Here is a 20,960-nt window from a genome sequence, read left to right as displayed (position 1 = left end):
GAGGTGATAAGATTTTCTGCTTTATTTTAAATTCAGAGTAATGGCACTTAAAATACTTCCCCACATCTGAAGAAAGCAAGGAATGTACTGAATATAAGCTAAAGCAAATTCTTCCCAGATCCCCAGATTCCGAGTCACCAGCTCTGCCCTTCAAGCCCCTTCCAGTAACCCTATCCAGCTCTGTTTGGTTAGCAGCTGCCCTACAGTGCTAGCAGATTTATTGAAAAGATATATTGCTTATTTTTATGCTTAAGAAAGTAAACTTATCTGGCTTTGAGGGAAAACACGCTAGAAAATCATGGTTTTTAACCTCTAGATAGCTGGGCTGTAAATTAACTGCATCCTGCACTGAGAAGAGACTCCTCCACTGCTGCCCTGAGTCGTCTGCTGGTTCAGCTAGGAGCTCCAGAGGAGCAGAGCCCACAGGCTTTGGGCACACAGGGCAAACTATGAATCTGTTCCCCTAACATGACGCTTGAGAAAACGGTGGCTATCAGGAATCCTTGTTTTTCCTTTCAGACTCTCAAGTTTCTGCACTTTGTAGAAATAAGAGTAATTCTGGAGTTTCAGAATGACAGTTTTCACTCATTTTCCCACAAATCTATCACCCTTCAAAAATGCAATCTAAAACTTCTCAAATATGTGTGTACTGATAAACAATGGATTTTATAATTTAAAGAACTAATAAATCCCCTAGATAAACAGACAAGCATATGGATGGACAGATATGTAAGTTCTGTTCAGGGTATGTCATAAAAGAGTCATGAATCAGAAAAATAAGTACTCTTAAAGCAGATGATAATACTTGCATAAAAAAGAAAAACAGTAGTTTTAAATCAAACAAATGATACATACTTTTACATTTCAAAGAGGTAATTTGAACAAATTAGAGCATGAGAAGCAAATGCAAGATTATTTTAATATTCTCAAAGTGGGTCACAAACAAAAATTCAGTATGATAGGGCAAAGTATTTGTTTTTAACAAAAACGGAATAAACCGGTTGTCTACTTCAAAATACAGGTTCTAAAAGGGTTTTTTGGGGGGGTACCGGGGATTGAACTCGGGACCTGGTGCTTGCAAGGCAGGTGGCAGAACCACTGAGCTAAATCCCCGGCCCCTAAAAGGGTTTTTGAAAAATCTAAAACCAGTTCAAGAAACCTGACTTTGTATACAGATTACCTTAAGGACCACTCATTCATCTCTTCTTATCAATGAAAACATTAGCTGTGAATCATAAGCATTCTCAAGAAGAGAGGGCGTATATTTAGCACAGCACATCTCAATTCTGTGAATTATCAGCTTCAGTTTAGTTTCTGATGCCCTCAAGCTTAGCTGGAAGAGATTTAGAAAGTGAACATCCTTTCATATAACAAGAGAAACTCAGGTGTTGCTGGTTTATTGTCCCATAGGCTACTGCTAGAACACTATCTCTTTCTAGAGGATGCTTACATGAATTGGTCAATTTAGGTTTTTTAAGGTTTCTCAGTTTTTGTCTCTTCATTTGTTTTACCATCCCTAAAAAGGTCAACTGGGCTATCGTTGGCCATGTGCTCAGCACTTAAAATCAACATATTTTTGGACTTTTTCTTTCCTAAGAATAGAATAAAATAGAATAAAATTGACTATACTATTCCTTTTCATCTATCTTTAAGATACATGTAATCAAAATCTGCATATCAGAAAAAAATATGCTTAACTACATACAAAATAATCAACAAATATATTTGGCAATAACAAATGCCAAATAAGTTGGTAAGATATTAAGTAGTATTGAACTAATTTCCTTTCAGTTACTAAAATTATACATATAATTTAATTTCCCCGTTTAGACTGTGGACCAGCATTATCAATATTTTCAAAAGTTTCTAAGAAGAAATGTTTGGACAGTACATGCTTGTATGTTATCACTTAAGCCAGGCTCCCTGAGCAATAGCCTCCACGTTTTTTAAACATATTTTTTGCATAAAGCATCTTTGTATAAATGAACCATCTAATATATGAATTTTAAAGGAGATAGTGTGGGTAAAGGAAACAAATAATTAAGATGAAAATCACTTATTCACCAGATTTCCTTGACAGCTATTTCTAAGAAAATCAATTCTAGTCTCACACTGTAATCTTGGAAGGCTGAGGCAGGTGGATCAAAACTTAAAGCCCAACTAATTGACTTAGCAAGAGGCTTTTAAAAAAAAAAAGAAAAAGTGGGGGGAGGCTGGGAACATAGTAGCTTAGTGCTGATGGCCCTGGTTCAGCACATGCTTATATATTATCACGTAAGAGCCAGGTTAATAGGGATTGCCACAAAAGAAAAAGAAGACAGAGATGAGAGAGAGAGAGAGAGAGAGAGAGCACGAGACAGACAGACAGACAGACAGACATCAATTACTAAGATTACTTGCCCAGGAGGGGAAAGGAAGTAAACAGAAGTAGTATGTACATGGACCCACGCTCCACAACAAATGTAATCATTATGTACTGGAAACATGTACTAATACAAATTTTAAAAATTAAAAAAAATAGAAACCTTAATGCTAAGTGGGGATGTATTAAATACTTTATTACAATTCAGTACTCTTAACTAAAAATAATTTTCCATTAGACTTTAGGTGAAGTTTAAATAACAGGTAATATTTATGAGATTAGGTTATTGACTTCTCAGCTTCTGTCTTCTGAATCGGTGTTATATAATTCATCTGGCAATTATTATTTTTTAGTTGAATTTTAAAACGTTGTTTTGTTTGACACAGGGTCTTGCCAAGTAGTTCAGGCTGGCCTCAAACTGAACTCACTGTGTAGACCAGGCTGGCTTCTAACTCCCTGCAATCCTCCTGCCTCAGCCTTATGAGTGCTGGGGTTACAAATGTACATCAACACATCTGGCTTGAAAAATTTTTATTTTAGGTGGTATATCAATACATGTCTTTTATTTACATAAAATTTTTCTAAATGTAAAGCACTAATATCTCTAATTTTTCCAAGAATTTTCCCTTAAAAAATAGGAAGTCACCTCCCCCATAATAAACAAATTTAAAACATCAAGGGCAGATTAGTTCAGAGAGCGTTAAAGTCATGAGTTTGTAATGAGAGTAATTCATATTTTTCTAATATAGACTGTAAATCAGGCCAAATCACACCCAAACTCTTACAAAAATGCACGCTTTTATAAATCTTTTTGGGGGGTAGGGGGATTGAGACTCAAGGGTGCTCTATCACTAAGCTTCATCCTCAACCCTTTTCATTTTGAGACAGGGGTCTAGCTAAATTACCCAGCTGGGCTCGAACTTGAAACCCTCCTGCCTCAGCCTCCAGAATACCTGAAATTACAGGCATGAGTCACCAATCCAGGCTTTACAGAAATCATTTTAATTCATTAATTTATATGCACTAATAAAATTAGACTGTCTAGAAAACTGAAGTAAAAATACATTAAAATAATTATGCCCAGAATTTCAAAAGCAAATAAAAGGTGAAGTAAGGAAACAGAATTCTCCAAAAAAGTTGTCAGTAAAGAGATAAGGTTAAAATAGGCCAAACTACTAAAAAAGTAGTGAAAGTAGAGTTTTTCGCTGCATTTGTTCTTATGGTAGAGTAACTGAAAGGAAAACCTCGTCTGGGCACAACTCAAATGAGACTGCATCAGAAACAAAGAATGGGGACCATCTGGTTTCTCTCAAAAATATGCATAAGGGGAAATATCCAAGATACTACACTCAAACAATTATGTAAGTAGCTTATAGCTACAATTATGTAAGTAGCTTATAAAGAATCAATAGAGTGAATATTGCTTGTGGTTTCAGAATAAGAGTTTGTTTATTCAAATGAGGACCTTTCATTGTTATTAACAGGGGCTTTTGTTAAATGCACAGCAATTAGCTTTGGGAACAAAAGAAAGAAGGTAAGCAAAATGTCCTACTTTGCTGGACTCAGCAAACAGGCTGATGTACTAACAGTCCCTCATGATGACAACAGCTCTCAAATGAACCAATAAACCATTAAGCTGTAAAGAGAATAACCAACACAGGCATATTTACCTTTTCATTAAAAAAAAAAAGTTTACAAGGACTCTCGGGAATATTTTGAAAGGTATGTTTTATGTTCTCTTGAGTAGCTTTGTTTCTCTAGATGACTCAAGGAAACAGACTGGAGGAGGGGTCAAGGCTATTTTGTGGAGGTTAAAAAGATTAATATTTCAATACTCATACTTCCCTCCTAACGCTTGGTTTAGCAGAACTTATTCTATTTTATCACTACTATAAATTACCTGCTATGGAACAAATCAAGGGACCTCTGATGAATGGTACTTTACTGAACAAGTGAAATGGTAAGAAGGAAATTGTTAAAAAATAAAAAAAGATATTCAAGATCATCCTGGTATCTTAAGGCTACCTGTAATGTGAAATTCTAAAACTCATACAACTTGGTTTAGAAAATGAAGCCCCCATGAGGTTACTCTAATTTATAAAATTTAAGGTTTAAAGGGATGTTAGAGTGCTGTAATCCAACTTCATTTTCCTTTCTAAAACAAGAAGGCCCTGTTCAGGTCAACATCAAAACTCCAACCTCCTGACTCCTAATCCCTGCTTCTCACCCTATACACAGTGTGCTGGTCCCTGATTCTTTCCTCTCTCCTTCAAGTGTGGCCCAAGAATATTTAAGGTTAAATTAGCGACCTTCAGAATTCCCACTAGTTCCCTGATTCAATTTAGATCTCTTAAAGTTAAATCTCTCCAGAAAAGTTTTTTCTCCTGGAGTTTTTGTTGATTGTAATTTAAAACTACTCTAAATATGATTTTATTTTTACATTAATTAGAATAGTTTATCTGGATATTAGCCTTTGATAATCAGAAAAGGTAAATGAACAAATGAATGTGATAGAAGACAATGGAGGGATTTTTAAAAAAAATTTAAGAACCAGCCAAAAAGCTAAACATTTGCATAGCTATTATTTTGACTGAAACTTCCTTCAAATGTGTTTCCTTTCCAGTTAGCATATGTGAAAAGTGACCTCTTATCCATTTACATACCTACCCAGAAGTCATGTGATGGGGTTTTTACGTCAAGCTGTCAATTATGATAACAGACACAATAAGAATGGCCCAAATGTTGATAGCCTGTTTCCTGACTTTATTGAAAAGATTTTTGATAGTCTACTTGTGCCCCATTAATCGCCTGCCTCTAATAAGTGACTACTTTCCCAGTGGTTTTAACACACCAAGCTCTAGCTTTGCCTTTTGCCAGGGCAAATATTGTAAGGGGATTCCAACTCACACTTTAGTTAAAAAAAACCCTGCAGATTTCTTTAAAAGGCTATTTTGCATAATAAAAATTTTCAGTGTAATTGAAACCACTTTCAAATTCTAGCTTTAAATTACATCAAGAAAAGTGTCGAAAATATTTAAGCATAAACTAGCCTGGTAATTGCACTCGAAATAATAGAATTTCATTGTCACGCAGGAGATGTAACATGCTAAAGTTCAAGCATCAGTAAAATGTATGCAACTTTGAGGAGTAAAGTAAGGACCAGAATTGGTCGGGCCACTCTTCAGAAGAACTAGTAAAAGGGAGCATACATAGTCAAGAGATTGTCATTGAGACTGTGAAAACAGGTTGCATTTCTTACAAACTAGAGCTTACTTTATGGGAGGTAAAAGTGACTTCCCATTTACTCCACCCCAAATCTCAAATCTGTATCAAAAAATTAATATGCACTTCAATGGCTGGATGGTGATCTTTACTTCTAAACAAGAACTTTCTTAAATGCAAGGTTTTATTTCCTATTTGCAATAGGTTCCTATAACCTATTGTCTTAATGTGATAATAATAAGGACTTATGCTTTTAATATGACCTTACTCTCAACTGCAATAGTGATAATCAATTCAACTAGAGTCTCTCATATTATCAAACTTTCTATGATAGCAAAAAAAAAGGAGGCCTTAAATTGGAAAATTTGTTATAAGACTAACCAGATAAAGAATTAGTGCTAAACTGCATAAGTTGTTTCATATTATCCACTTACACTAAAATTATTAGGCTGGATTATAACACAACTTCTGTGATTTCTAAGCAATATCCAACATTCTGCTAATAGTTCCCATTTTCTCAAGAAGATAACACTTGGGAAATATTGTTCCTTCGCTGTTTATACTAAGGGATGTGCCTTGCAGATCTATGAAGGATGAAGTAGGAAGGGAAACTCTCTGCTATGTCTCTGCAGATGTAAATAGGAGAGGAGGTCTTCCAAACTTTTGAAATCCAAACCATTTAAAGGCATTTCTCAGTAGAGACCGCAAGAGCTTAGTTTGCCAAAGCAGAACACATGGGTTCTTCAAGCCACCACAGCATTCCCAGTAGAAAAGTTAAAAAAGAATGACACTCTACCTGAAGTTCTGATTTTTCAATTTTCCTCATGCCAGTAGTGAATGCATTAACTGAGCCAGTCAACTGTCTCAAAGGCAGACTAGTTCCAGACCTTCAACATACTCAAGACTGCATTAAGTGAGAATAGTTGTGAAGTTGAGTCCTCATTAGGTGGCATGAGCTGATTATTATGACTAATGAGATGGGGTGTTTTTAATGGCAAAGTATTAACTGAGTGACACGGATCTTTTGCAAATATTCTACATAATTATTTAATGTTAGATTTAATTGGGATATCGTATTTGCAATGATAGGTAAAATTCCAGGGTCAGAAAAACTATTTCAAAGCAGTTGGCAGCCAGCACTAATCAGTAATAACCGTTATAAAAAAGAACACATAAATTTATAATTACTAATAACAAATAACTGTGCATGTACCATGTTAATGAATGTAAAAGCATATGCTTTTATTGTTTATATTTGTAAATGTGAAGGTATCACTCTTATAGGTACAGTACAGGGTTAATTTTAATATTTTAATATTCTCTATCTCAATTAAAGAATGCCAGTATACTTGCGTGTTAGAAATGAATATAGTGAAAGCTCTATTGTCGTGTCATTTTGTGGAAAGATTACTTAAAAGACAGTAAAAATTATTCAATAATTTAAAATTTATTGCTAACTCTAATTTATGTAAGTTATATTAAAGTTCTTTTATAAAGAAAAAAATAGCACTCAACAATGCACATCAATACTTTTCATAACCTAAAAGGATAAATCTTTATAAAGCAACCACCATAAATGGAAAAATGTACCTGGTGACAATATTTATTCTTAAGGGGTCATGTATATTAAAGGTTATGGGGAATGTTTAAAAGAACTCTCTCAGGCTAAAACCATTGCCTTTCTAATTTTAAATTTCTCCTAGCTAATATAAAATGATTGATTACCTTTATTCCATGTACCCCTTGATTTTCCTTTTCATTCATCATTGAGTGCTTTAAACCAAATGCATTTAGAACCCTCCACTAGAAGAGTGGTCTCTTTTAAATCTTTGTGAAGTAATGAAAGGACACAGTAAATCAATCTCATTTCTGCTACAGGAAAGAATAACCTTTACCGAAGTCATTTAAACTATTTCTGTCTCTGTATTCCTAGATAGTAAGCAAAAAACTTCATCTCTATGAGTCTTTCAAAATCTGAAAGGATAAAAATAACAGGTTTTTAATTAAAGCCTTTGTTTAGTCATATATTTATAAACCTAATATATGCATTTATGTTTATTTCATACATGCTTCAAAATTTTAGTTCATTATGAATTTGGCCGACTGGGCTTCTTCAAATAAAAAGTGGCATATACTCATTAAATAGAGGACAAATGATCTATCTTTATGGTATTTAAAATTTTTTAAACTAGGAAGCATATATGGTTTTTCCTCTTCCAAGGATCAATATACATCATGTATTCCATAAATAGTAACTGCATCTGACTGAACAAAATATATTCATACTGTAAGTGGTCTTCATTCACCATTGTCCTCTTAAATAACAATAACCTTCAATGAAAAAATTTATAGATCTAGAAGTCATATTTTTCAATTAAAATATGCCCAGATCTCAACTTTGTTGACTTGTATTTTCAGTATGCTCTGCTAAGTTTATCTTTAGCTATGTAAAGGTAGAAGTAAGTGTTAAATTAATGATTTTTTGTGATCATAATTATATAAGGCCCCAACATTAGTCATAAGTGATTAAAAAAAATTAAAGATGTTATGGCTTAGAGCAGGTAGAGAGAAAGACTGCTTCCAAGTATATGGAACTGGTTACAATATTCTAAATATGTTTGGGGCTAAAGGCTTAAATAATAGAGGTACGTTTTGGTGAATTAAAAATTAACTAGAAAGTGGGGATGTATCATAAAAGATAATGCAAATCCCATGACAAAAATATTTTTTATTGATTTTAAAAGAGCAAGTTTCTAAACCTATAAACCCTGCATATGTTTAAAAAACACAATGAACACACACATTTGTCAAATACAACCATATTATAGTAATTATAACACATTTCATATTACAGCAATTTTAGAGGTGAAAAAAAGCAACATTCCAGAGAATTATGTTGAAAAGGCAATGGTTGGCAAAACCACTAATTATTATTTGGTATTTTCATAACTGTATACAGATGTTTTCAGTTAGTTCTCACTCTTTTGTTTTGTTTTGCTTTGCTTTTTTTAAACCTGGCAAAACGTCAAGTATCCTGAATAAGCTATCATCTTTATGATTTTCTCTGAACTCTGCATGTGGTGGCCTTTAATATACACAGCCTACCACCTTGGCGGGCCAATGGGAGGGACCCAAGAACTCCACAGGAGCACAGCTAAGACAGGCCCCAGTGAGTGTGAAGGAGGTGGACCAGCCCAGAATAAAACAGTGGGCATAAAAACCTGTGCAGGCTTGCACCATGTATAAAAACTCACATGCATGTGTGGAGATAACTTCTAAGTGAACAGCAAGTTAGTTAATGCCATCTAGTTCTTGTTATAGACAATTTTTCCCTATGTAATATTTTATATACTGTTAATTTCAAACTGCTCTGCTATCAAATCTTGAGAACAGTAAGTATAAGCACATGCATCATAAAATATATTTAAATTCTGAAGTGTTCAGAATTTTCTTCTGTTATGCTATAACAAGAATAGTAGGATTTCTATATTGGAATGGTCCATGCTTTTGACTGTGGCTAATTTGTTTATAAACCACCATTAATCCTGGCTGTATATTTTCACAGTTTGAGTAAACACTTCATTTGCATTAAATTTACAGCATTAATGAGATGTGAAATTTAAAATGCTACTTGAAACATAAATGATGTAAGAAAGCAGAACTGAAAAAAAGTGTTTTACCACATTGAAATCACTAAACCAATTTAAACCTATTAAAATAGGAATGATGTGTTGCCTGAGATTTTAGCTTCATAACTCATCTTCCTGGACTGAACTACCAAAGTGAGGAGTAAAACATCTGGAAAATATGAAATTGCTCAAAAACACAAATGTACTGCTTCTACTCTAATTGGCTTTTAAATTGATTTTCAGTGTTCGCCTTTGAAAGCTATATGCTAGTAAGTTCTCAACAGCCAAAGGACTGAGAAAAATACTGGCTTAAGCACAACAGTGTTCCTCTACATTATCAATCTATGCTATGGAGATGGAAGAGATTGTAAGCCAATTTGAGAAACTGTTCAGAGAGATGAGAAGCAAGGAATAAATGAGGAAAAAATATGGAAAACAAAATGATCAATTTCGGTCTCAGAAGCCCCTTGAGCCCCATTTTGAGTCCAGATCTGAGAGGCAACATGGAGAAGAAAAGCACCAAAGCAAGCGCGGCTACACCATTACACCTGGGTGAAACTTGCCCACCTGTTGCTGATGTAGGAAGGATGGGTCTCTTGGACTTAGTCCCACATATCGATTGGCTTGAGATGTGCCTGAGGCTGTGTAGGCTGATTAAGGAAGAACAAAAACAAAGATAAAAATTGTGAACTATCAGAATGAACACCCTGTCCATGAATAAGAAACCAAGAGAAGTGGGACTTGCAACCAAAAAAAGTGTCTCCATTTCTCTTCTCTCTTGTTCTAGTGAATACCAAGTAACAGAAAAGAAATGGTCATTGATTTCAAATCAATTAGTTAATCCCCCTAAAAGACCTATCTCACACATCCCATCCCATCCTTTGATGTCAGTGTTTTACTCTTCTGTGCCCCAGTCCCAGTCCTGCAGGGCACAGTGGACCAGCGACATAGAAGAGTCCTTTTCCTACATGCAACTTTTGACTACATACTAGCGGTCTAATAATGAAATCATGATTGAGACTGTGTTTCTGAATGTAAGCAGGCTGAAAGATTGTCAGGAAAAAAACGACAGCTTTTAATGATAAGACTTGGGCAGACAAGCTTGATGATACGAGATGAAAGTCTTCCTAAAGAGAAAATCCAATATTACTATTCTGGAGGAGCCTATTTTTGTTGTACTATATAGAATGAATAAGCTTAGAATTTTATAATGCAAAAATGCCCTCAAGTTTGATAGACACAGTTTTGAAAAAATTCTTTATAAGTGTAAAATATCAATTTCTGGTGACTGCCCAGGAAGTCACTTGAAATACTTGGTCAGTAGGTAGTGACTACATATGGTACAGGGGCTGCTGACACTGTCATGGTCTCATTTGCAAGTATTTCCTGTACAAGTGGCTTTTGGTATAAAGTGAATTTTCCACAGGATCATTATTCTTCTTCCTAAAGAGTTTTGCTTCTTTTTATAAGAAAAGGATTAATATATTTTCCTAGCATCAAGCAATTCCAAGCAAAAGAACTAAGTTTTTAACTATACATCACTGCATTTACAGGTTTGAAGATACTCATTTGGCTTAAAACCATCAGATTAATGAGGAATTCAGGCATGGATTTTAAATAGGTTGGCTTTTAAAAATCAATATATTAATTCTGCCATGTTCATTTAAAGGACAGCAGAATTTGATCATTAAGGGTTTTTTAGGTCAACTTATAAAAAAACACTGAAGATGCTCACAATTCATCTTTTTATTATTCCTGAATTCAGGGCCAATGCAAGGGCAGCCACCAGGAAAGAGCAGCCCCTATTCCACCCATCTCCACGTCTCCAAAATTCAACACTTGGGCTTTTGATCTGAAGAGTGTCACCCTTAGAGAGCACCAATCTGTGCTGTTCTTTCTTTTCAATTATGAAAAGGAGGTTTCCGTGGCCTCTGTGTTTTAACTTCAATTCAATGACCGGTTTCTCATTATCAGTGGAGCTTAAGGAGCTGGTGCTATGAGTTTGTTTATAGCAAAGAAAAACTACTCACTATATTTACGTAGGAGTAGAAAATGGACTGATGCAGCCATCTTTATACAATCAAGATATTCCTTTTGAATATTTTGTAATTTTACTAGTCAAATCAGATCCCTTTTGAGCAACCTGTATGTGAGTATAAAAACAATTCATTAACAAACAGGCTGAAGGTACTCCTGTAAGTAAGCTGTGATTATTTGGGTCTGCTCCTGCCCTGAATCTTAAATATTAAGGTCACCATGCTAGTAGGCAGCAAAAGTTTCTAGAACTTGGTTGTGATCATTTAACTAAAATAGTCTTCTGATTACTTTTTAAAATCTTATTTTCTGTGCTTTCATGTATTTGTTTGCTCAAAGATGACATGATATGCACTTTGTAAATTTGTACGTTATTGTTTTAGTGACTATCATGTATGTAGCAAACTGTTAAAAGCAGTTTTGGTTTTCTCTGACCAGGTCTTATAAATCTATGCATTCATGAAAACGTTTGCTGCTGTTGTGAGTGTCTGCCAGCAAACCAATTACTAAGTATTAATGATTATTGATGGGTATTACAAGCCTCTCTTGATTTAGTAGTTTATGTGTGCTGAGAATCTTGAGAAAAAATGCTGACTATTCACTGTACAATCAAAGTACTGTTTATTTTTCTTGTAGAGCTCCTTCCTGGTCTTTCTTAACTCACCAAATAAGAGTGTCTTTCCAATGGCCAAGAAAGAATAAGTCAGTGGTGCCCTGATCGTGTCATGGGAATTTCCAGAGCCTAATGATTTCCTTGCTCTAGGAAAGGAAAAAAAAGGCTGAAGTTGAGATACGTGTATAACTGTGTATGTGCATGCTAAATTCCTCCAGACTAGAACTCATCTGTATCACTTGCCATTCTGTGTACCAGTTCCAGTTCTACGAAGCTGGTAGTTTGGGTGAAGCTAACTGAAAATTTATTCCTTGCCCTTTCTGAGTATTCTATATAAAAAAACAAAAGAATCACTTGGCTTATTGGTATGTGCTATGTAAGTTCACTAGCTAAATCTCTGATGTTTAAAATGTTATGGCCATGCAAATAAGCATAGGGTCTGATGTGCCATGATAGGCAAAATAATCAAAAAGTTTAAAGGAAAAGTTGCAGATAATGAAAGTGTAGGTACCTTCCATGTGCCTAACGCTAAGCTTTGAAATGTTCTTGCTTGCACCCGACTTTGTATGACTGTTTCTAACAATGACATAACCTACAGTAAGGTAAACATATAATTATCTTAGAGGGGCTCATTCAGTCTGTCTAGTGGAGGGGAGGGATTTCTACAGGGATGTTCCCATAAGTAACAATTATGTAATCTCTCTTTTGATGATATAAAAACCTTGTATACTACATGATGTTATTCAGTGCAATTTCAATGTATAACGTGAACAAGCAGGCATGAGTTATTATTTTTGTTATAGCTGTTTGCTCAAACAAATATGCTTCTCCCTTTTCAAATAGGATGCATTGACAGAAATTTGAGGAGAGAGAGCATGTTACAGCAAGGCCACATACATGCCTGCTAGCTCCACTTAAATGAGAAATCTCCATCGGGTAGGTAGCTGGAAAAGCTGCCACGTTTTCCTTCCACCTTGGATCAGATATCCAATGGTGCCTTGGATGGACATTTCTCATTTCCTACCCAGATACTTACTGGTCGCTGTAGGTGAAGCTGCCTCACCTTCAGTGGATGTAGTGATGGGTTTAGTATCTGTCATGCTCAGAGTCACAGGTCGCACTGCACTGGGATGGGGAGAGGGTGCCAAGACAGGAGTGAAATGGCCAGGCACTTTCCCTACCACTTGACCACTGCTGTTAGGCTACAAAACAAAAACAGAATGCCAGGTGAAGCAATCCAAAAGGCAGTCGTCTTGCTCAACAACTCCATGTGGCACACGTGGCCACCTCGATCCTGCGTACTTTGTGTCACTGCCACACAGACCTTCTCCAGTCTGGGCTGAAGGCCAACCAATGGTTAGTAGTAATAAAAACCAACAGTGTTTAGAGTAAGGTTCTCATCTTCAAAAGCACTTTGTGTAGATTATTTAGTGTTTAAACACCCCCAAGCACCAAGAAGACTTGATCCTTTCATTCAGTAGGCCAGAAAACTCAAGTGAGGTTTCAAATGCCCAGTTCAAGGTAAAATGGACTTCCTTACTGAGCTATCGACAGTCACAACCTGGCAGTTCCTCACTCTCTAGTCTTCATTTTCTACAGAGTCAGTATGGCTTTCAAAACAAAATTTGCCTCCTAAATGATGAAATTACTGACACAAGAGACCCAAGAATGTCTAGGAGAAGAAACACATCCAACTCCATAGTTTCCATCATTAATAGTCAAGGCCGATTCATCCGCATATAAAAACTCCAGCTTTCTCTTACCCACACAGGTATCTCAGGCACACACACAAGGCAATTTAGACTCTATGGTCTCTACTCCGTTTTGGATGATTTACTAATACAAACAGACAGAAGGAGATTTAAAGCATCTGAACTTTCAGATGCACACAATGATAAAATAAACTGAGGTGAACCAGAGGACAAATAAACGTGCATTGGTGAGAATTCTTCCATTGTTGTGCATGGAGAGTTATACAAAACATGTATTGTTGACGTTTGTGGGAATTAACTGAGAAAATTCCCTGGGCTTTGGCAGAAAAGATATTTTATCTGAGTTTTAGCCCCTTGGTGGAAAAATAGTGTCTTTAGCTAGGAGATAAAATCCTAAGGGTGCATTGAAGAACTCTTGGAGTATATTCCTCTAGACAGAGAATGCTATTTTTGATTATATTCATGTTGCAATTCTCTACTGCAGTGTTCTTAACAATTCGCTAGGAGGTTCTTCTCCACAAATACAGTCTTTATAATCTCAACTATTAAAGATAAAGGAAGCAGGAAACTTTATCTAAATATATAATAATAATATAACATTAAATAATAAATATTTAGCTAATACCTGTACATAAATTACAAGTAGACATTTCTTGAGGAAAAAAGATAAATAGCTAGAGACATTTAAATACTGTGACTTAGAGACTAAGTCTTTGGGTTCCTCAGAGCCCATGTTCTTTATTTTATAAAGAAAATGGACTTCTTGAATATCCTGACTATTCATCATGGGTAATTTTAAATATTTAACTTTATGTCAGGAAAATTGACCAGAGTTTTTCTCTAAGGAAACCTATGGGAGAGTTATATCTTTAAACTAATTTCATTCGAAATATTCCATTGAATAGCAAGGCTGTCTCACTATAATTGGTGCAGCAGTAATGTAATTAATCCCCAAATTGCTGTGGGGAGGAAAAGGCATCTCAGTTGCTTAACAATCAAAATCAGTGCTGTGCTGGAAGAGATTGGGAAGGAGCAGTTGACTGCAGTTGAATGGTCATCAAGTACTCATTTTTTTTCCATTTATAATGCAGAAAAGGTGAATATCAAGAGTTCTATTTTGAAATGCAGACTAATTGGTTTTGAGTTGGAGTAAAACATGAAAGTTGATATAATGTTCCTAAAACAACACTTCTCCAGTTTACCATAAAGACCTATTTTCATTTCAAGGGGAAATAACTGTTTATTTCCAAAGCAAACCACCAAACTCTGGTTATTTGAACTTTGCAAATGACTGCTTTGTATATCTTACTGGGTAAGAAAGTCTCATTTTATCACTGGTGGTTCATTCAATACTAAAAGTGTTTCTGTGTAGCATTCAGCAAAACAGGTTGATAGTGCCAACCTGGAAGAGGAACAGAATGACACTGACTTGAAGGAAATGCCACCACCAAATATGGCATTACCCTGCCAGTCTACAAATTCTGTCTCCTGGAATTGAACCAACATGAACTGACAGACAATTCTCCCACTTAAAAATAATAAAGGGGACAAAGAAGGAATTCCCAAATCAATGCAGGAACTTTTCTGAAACGCATTATCAGAAGACCAGGACAGTAATATCCTTCAGTTTTCTACTAGTTTAAACAGGTGGCACTAAGCTATAAAGCCTCTATCTTTTAAGTCCGCTAATAGATGAACTTTTATACTGTAGATATGAAAAGGAGGGTCTTATCTGAAGATGAAGCTAAACAGCATCAGGAAAGGATTATCCTACTTAGTACAATGCTCTTATTATACAAAATCCTGAGAGGATTTTTTTTGTGCATATCTTTTAATTGAGATGAGAGTAAGATGTTTCTCTTAGAAACTGGATCTTTACCTTGAAAATGTAAGGAAATCCTGAGACTATATAAACATAAGGAAAACAATATAGGCAGATTATCACCTAATATGTCCTCTTATAAAGAAATTGAAATATACATAAAACAAGCACTGAATAATTAAAGAAATGCATAACACTACGGGCCTGATTTTAATTTGCATAATTTTTCCCCTAACAGTGCCTAATTAAGACATCAGTTTAAAAAAAAATCCAATGGAACTCTAAGATTTTCCACACTGAATTAACGTTAAGGACTTTTAATGGATGTCTTAATTAGACTTTGTTATTCATGGAAATTCTACACAAATTGAAATCAGACCTTGTGTGCACTGTTCCCAGCTGAGTCTAGCAAAATGCTCTCTGGAACAGAGAGTTGTGAATCCATGCTCTGACAGCAAGTTTCATTTCTAAACTGGTCTACCAAGAACCTATTTCCTCACTTAGTTGTCATTAGTTGTACAGTCGTTACACTATGTGTATATCCTCTTAAGTAAAAACAGTAAGTTTAACTTTAAAATTCCATGTCTAGTATATTACTTGGTGGAGCCAAAGATAAAGGTAAAATATAACTTAAAGGGTGCTAGATACAACTGTTATTCAAAATAAAATATTCAAAAAGAACCATTTTCTCTTATTCAAAATAAATATTTAGAAAGGATTATTTTGCTTTACTTAACAAATTAAGACCAAAGTTTTTTTCTGACCTTTCTTGGTTAATTAGGTATGTTGCCTATATAATATTTACTCTAATTTTAGTAACTCAACAGAGGTAATGATCAATATTGTGACCCCCCCTCCAGCATTAAAAGTATAATAAGAAGTGGACATGAGTCCTGTAGGTAAAGCAGCAAAGCCACAAGATTAAAATTCCACTGTAGAGTTTGGATGTTACAATTATTGGTAGACCCAGCATTGGCATAAGACTGTCTACTTGATGGTGGAAAAGCCTTTCATACCAAATCCCTAAGCAACCTCTCCATGGAATAAACCACATGTCTAGGGAATGAGAAATACACAGGAATCACTAAGCTTATAAAATCAATCCATAAAACCACTCCACAATGTTTTTTTAAAAAGAAGACGCTTTTAGTAATGTCACTCATTATTAAATATAAGTCCTGTCTCTGCAAAGAATATTCAAGCAGTTATCATACACTGAAAATGTTTACATTACCAGAGCTTATTTTAATACCTAATAACTGGCCTGTAAATACAACCATAAGTTCTTTTGTGTGTGTTTATTTTATCACATACCTTGCTTCTGCCCAAAATAAGCATTTTGCCCTTGTGTCAAACCAGGTATTCCAGAGGTGTGAATTCCAGCTCAAAACTTTTTGGCAATGAACTTTCTGCATAAACTTTCCCTTCAGTCAGTGAAAGTTCAAAAACATTAAACCAAAAACATCTTCACAAATGTACTCCTTTGGGACAACACACTTCCTCCTACCTGTCATTCATCCACCTTTAAATAAAAACTTACTGAATCACCAAGAAACTTCCTGGGAATGGACTGCAAGGCTTGATGTCCTGCCAGACAGACTGGCTGGCTGACCTTCATGTCTTAGGGTTACACCTGTCCCATCTCCCTTAAACACCAATCTTGTTTTCTGTTTTTTACCTGGCTGGTTTGCGGACTGGATGGGTCATAAGAAGGTACATAGTTCTTCAGAGTATCCTGAGGATTCAGGTGGGGAGGATATCTGATTGTTGGGTGAGAAAAGTAGCTCGATGGGGCTGGAGGAAGGATCGCTTGTGTTGGAAATGGCAGCGGTGAGGGTGGAGGTGGAGTTCGAGTTGAGATGACTGTGGAACCCAGAAAAGGAAAGATCAACCCATCAGCTGATTTTCTTACTGCTTCATTCCAACCCTAAAGAGTGCTGTTAAACTATACAATTAGCAGCTATTTTGTTTTTTCCCATGATTTAACCAACCTCTCCAAATAAATTATCTGCTCACTGTTATTCTCAGTGCCATCCTGCTAAAGTCAGACAGAATGCCATGCTCAGGAGGGATGCTCTCCTTTCTAGATCCATGACTGAAAAGGGAAGTACAACTCCTATAGGTCATGCCAATACTGTCTAAAACATTTCTCTGGGTAAACTTATTTCCCACCCAAACTCATTCTTTGATCACAAGGTCTCTGTCTTCTGAAGTCCAGAACAAGTCACAACATGAAGTGGAGGGCAAGAGACTCACACATTTTCTACTAAAATTCAAAATAGAAGTGTAATCTAATTTCAAATAAATCATTTCCCTATACATGCTAACCAGCAGCTGTTCATAAGAGAAGCAAACAATTAATACACAAAACTTTCACATTATGAATAATTCCCTGATCACTGTAAAAATATTGCTGAACACTGAAACACGGGACCTGGGAACTCTTTATCCAAGATGTTCCTTTCAAAATTATTTATCCTACAACTATTGTTCTTTCTACTCTATCTTTAACTATGTGTAGCTTCACAGATACTAAGATAAGACTATGAATAAAATCCACAGAAATATGAACTTCAACTTTCTTATGAGTAGATTGTTATTCACAATTCATACTTTTATAATAATTTCTAGAGGGAATAACTATATAAAACACATGCAATGTGGATAATGTTTAATTTTAATGCAGTTTTTCAACATTAGTATGATCAGAATTGCTGATTTAGTTTTACAAACTATTTTTAAGTTTGAAAGATGGAGAACTAGTATACTTATATGATTATTATCTCTAGAAGGTTGAGGGAAATAATTAAGTACAAATTAAGAGAACCAACTAATATATGTAAGAGTAAAAATTAAATGTCAGTTTCTTTTTAATATTTCAATCCAAATTAAAGAAAATTACAATGATGTTTAATGTTTTAAGAAACAATTTATCAAACAATATGAAAAAAATAATTTTTCCCATGACCTATAAATGAAAATCATCTGGGATGACTATCTCCAACTTTACAATTATGTGGAAAAGAAACCCAGAAGTTTTTAAAGAGATGCTGATTATCTTGAATAAGGAAAATTTTTAGGATAAACAGATAATCACATATATGTACAACAGAGGAACCATAATTATAATTTTGCAGTTTCAACTGCATTTCCTAGCTGTCCAGGATGATGTTTCTTAGAATTCTCTGGACTGTCTTATAATACAGATTCTTGGGCCTAATCACAGCCATACTGGATAAGGACCAGCGGGAATGAGGTACCAGAATGTGCAGTTCAAATCACTATCCCATGCAGTGTCTCCACAGACCGAAGTGTGCACATCCTCTATCAAATGCACTTCAGAGAACAACTGTAAACTTCTTAAAACAAAATTTCTCATCAGGAAGCATTACTTTATTTAAATATGTCCACTTGAAAGCATAATCTAAGGAAATGCAAACAATTCAGTAAAATTTGGCATCTTTTTATTTAGTGTCTAAGTGTGCTTAATCTCAGCTCAATTTAACTGTGGTCTATGCTCACATCTGGGCACAAATCCTTGGGAAAAAAATACATATATATATATATATTTTTTTTAATGTTGGGTTTTCGGGGCTTGGGGACCAATTTGTCCTTAGTAGCTCTGAAAGAAATCTCTTTTCATTTGAACTGGTACAAATCCACAGCTCATATCTCTGGGAAAACTGACACTGTGCTTACATGGGTTGTAGCCAGTCTGATGTGAATGGTAAAATTACATATTCCAAATGGCAAGTAAAAATGGCTACCTTAGCAATAAAATTATTTTAGTTCGTTAAAAAGGCAAAAAAAAACACATACAAGATCAAAGATGTTTTTCTTATTTTGAAAGAGTACATACATATGTATAACATTTCTTGCCTATGTTATTGCAAAGGCCTCCTAATTGTCTTCTTCCCTCCAGTCTTGCTCCTTCCAATACATTTCTTACAGCTCTATTCTACATGAATGACTTTTTCAAATTATCACTAGAACTGTGTAACTTCACTGCTCAAAATCTTTAATGGTTTCCTACTATTTTCAGGATAAATTCCCAACAACTTCACAAGTACGTGTGGTTCTCACGTGCCTGAGAATCCGGGCATGGACTGCTTCTCTGTCCATATTACTGAAATCTGTGGATCCTGGGACAGACACCAGTTCTTGCTGCAGTGACCTCTCAAGCACTGATACAAGTTGTTGCCTGAAATTCTCTTCCTCCTAGTTTGTTGCTCTTTTTGTTGAACTCACCCTTCAAACTTAGCTCAGAACACATTTGTTCCAGGCATACAATCCTCCTCCAAGTACCTAGCTTCCAATCAGAATGTGAGCCAGTTATGTGGATCTCAAGACCTCTTGAAGGGCAGAAACTATCTTTCTTAACTAAGGTAATAATTCCCACAGGACCTCATGTATTAGATACTTAACAAATGTTTGATGAAAGATCAAGGAGGAATATTTATTCTAGATCTCTTATCAGACATAGACAATATGACTTCTAAGTCAATTTTGGCCAAATACATAATGTTAATAAATCTATGAAACAGTTACTGATTTTTTTGCCTATCTCAGTAGCACAAACAATAAATGTAAAATTTCTTGTTCCAATTATTTTGCATATTTCTCTCTAAATTTCATAATTTCCTTAATTTTAATGATAAAGGTCATGCACTTTTTTTCAAATATAGTAAGTCTATCAACACGCACAAACTGAACCTAAGGATTTTATTTTATCAGGTACTGCATCCTATTAGTACAAATTTAGAAACTGGATTCAATTAATTTGACAGAAAATGAATAGCTTAATCATAATTTTTTTGTACTGGGAATCAAACTCAGGACCTTGTGCTCGCAATGCAGGTGGTGGCCTCACTGAGCTAAATCCTAGGCCTAATCATAAATTTTTAAAGAGTATCATTATAATTTAATATATATATAAATTTATATATAAAACTTTCAGTCTATTCCTCTCTAGGACTTCAAATAATAAGTAGAAAGTAGACAGTACTGATTACTAATTGAATTTAATTTTTTAACTTATGAAAGACTTATGGTTAATAGTTGGCTAAAATGTGAAATATTCTCATTTAAATTAAGATATTAGATATAAGCCAAGTGTACTTCCCCAAAAGATTTGTGCACATAAAACAGTTGCCATAGAAAACCACTTCTTTTATTTCTGATTAATTTCAGTCCCAAATAAGTAAGTAGTGATTTATGTACAGAAAATATCATCAACAGATATAGTGTCTATGCATGCTAATGCCTTTGGAAAAACTCTGAACTAAGCAATACACTTGAAAATTCATCTTTCTCTTAGAATAAAGAATTAGGACCAATCCTGAAATTAGTTATGATAATTATGTATTTTTTTTCCTTGAATATAATCTTTTCAATAAGATTATTCAACAAAGTTTTTGATTATAATCTTTCCAATAAAGGGGATTTAAAAATACATGTACAAATATTATTAAATCACACAACTTTGAAAATACTTTCTCAAAAATTGATAAACCATATTTTATCAGGTTGTGAGCCTCCCCTCTGTGGTGACAGGAAAGGTCACCGC

General features: G+C 34.9%; 1 protein-coding gene across 12 annotated transcripts in view; it reads right to left on the bottom strand.

The window, feature by feature from the left end:
- Nfib (nuclear factor I B) overlaps positions 1-20,960 on the bottom strand; it is a 221,236-nt gene that overhangs the window by 20,745 nt on the left and 179,531 nt on the right. For 6 of the 12 annotated variants that reach the window (XM_087183933.1, XM_087183936.1, XM_087183935.1 and 3 more), the window contains 3 exons: positions 17,073-17,257; positions 12,897-13,062; positions 9,781-9,863 (listed from right to left, as the gene is read on the bottom strand). In XM_087183933.1, coding sequence (XP_087040059.1) covers positions 9,781-9,863; positions 12,897-13,062; positions 17,073-17,257 — 434 coding nt within the window. Of the gene's footprint in view, positions 1-9,780; positions 9,864-9,884; positions 11,357-12,896; positions 13,063-17,072; positions 17,258-20,960 lie in introns of those variants that run through there. The other 6 variants (XM_021252859.2, XM_021252861.2, XM_004838298.3 and 3 more) reach the window with 3 other exon arrangements.

This window comes from Heterocephalus glaber, unplaced genomic scaffold (genome assembly GCF_053883595.1).
Source record: "Heterocephalus glaber isolate CG9 unplaced genomic scaffold, H.glaber_assembly_v1.0 deba00001481, whole genome shotgun sequence".
Taxonomy (NCBI): Eukaryota; Metazoa; Chordata; class Mammalia; order Rodentia; family Bathyergidae; genus Heterocephalus; species Heterocephalus glaber.
The sequence above is the reverse complement of the archived record's forward strand: the minus strand, read 5'-3'. Positions and strand labels throughout refer to the sequence as shown.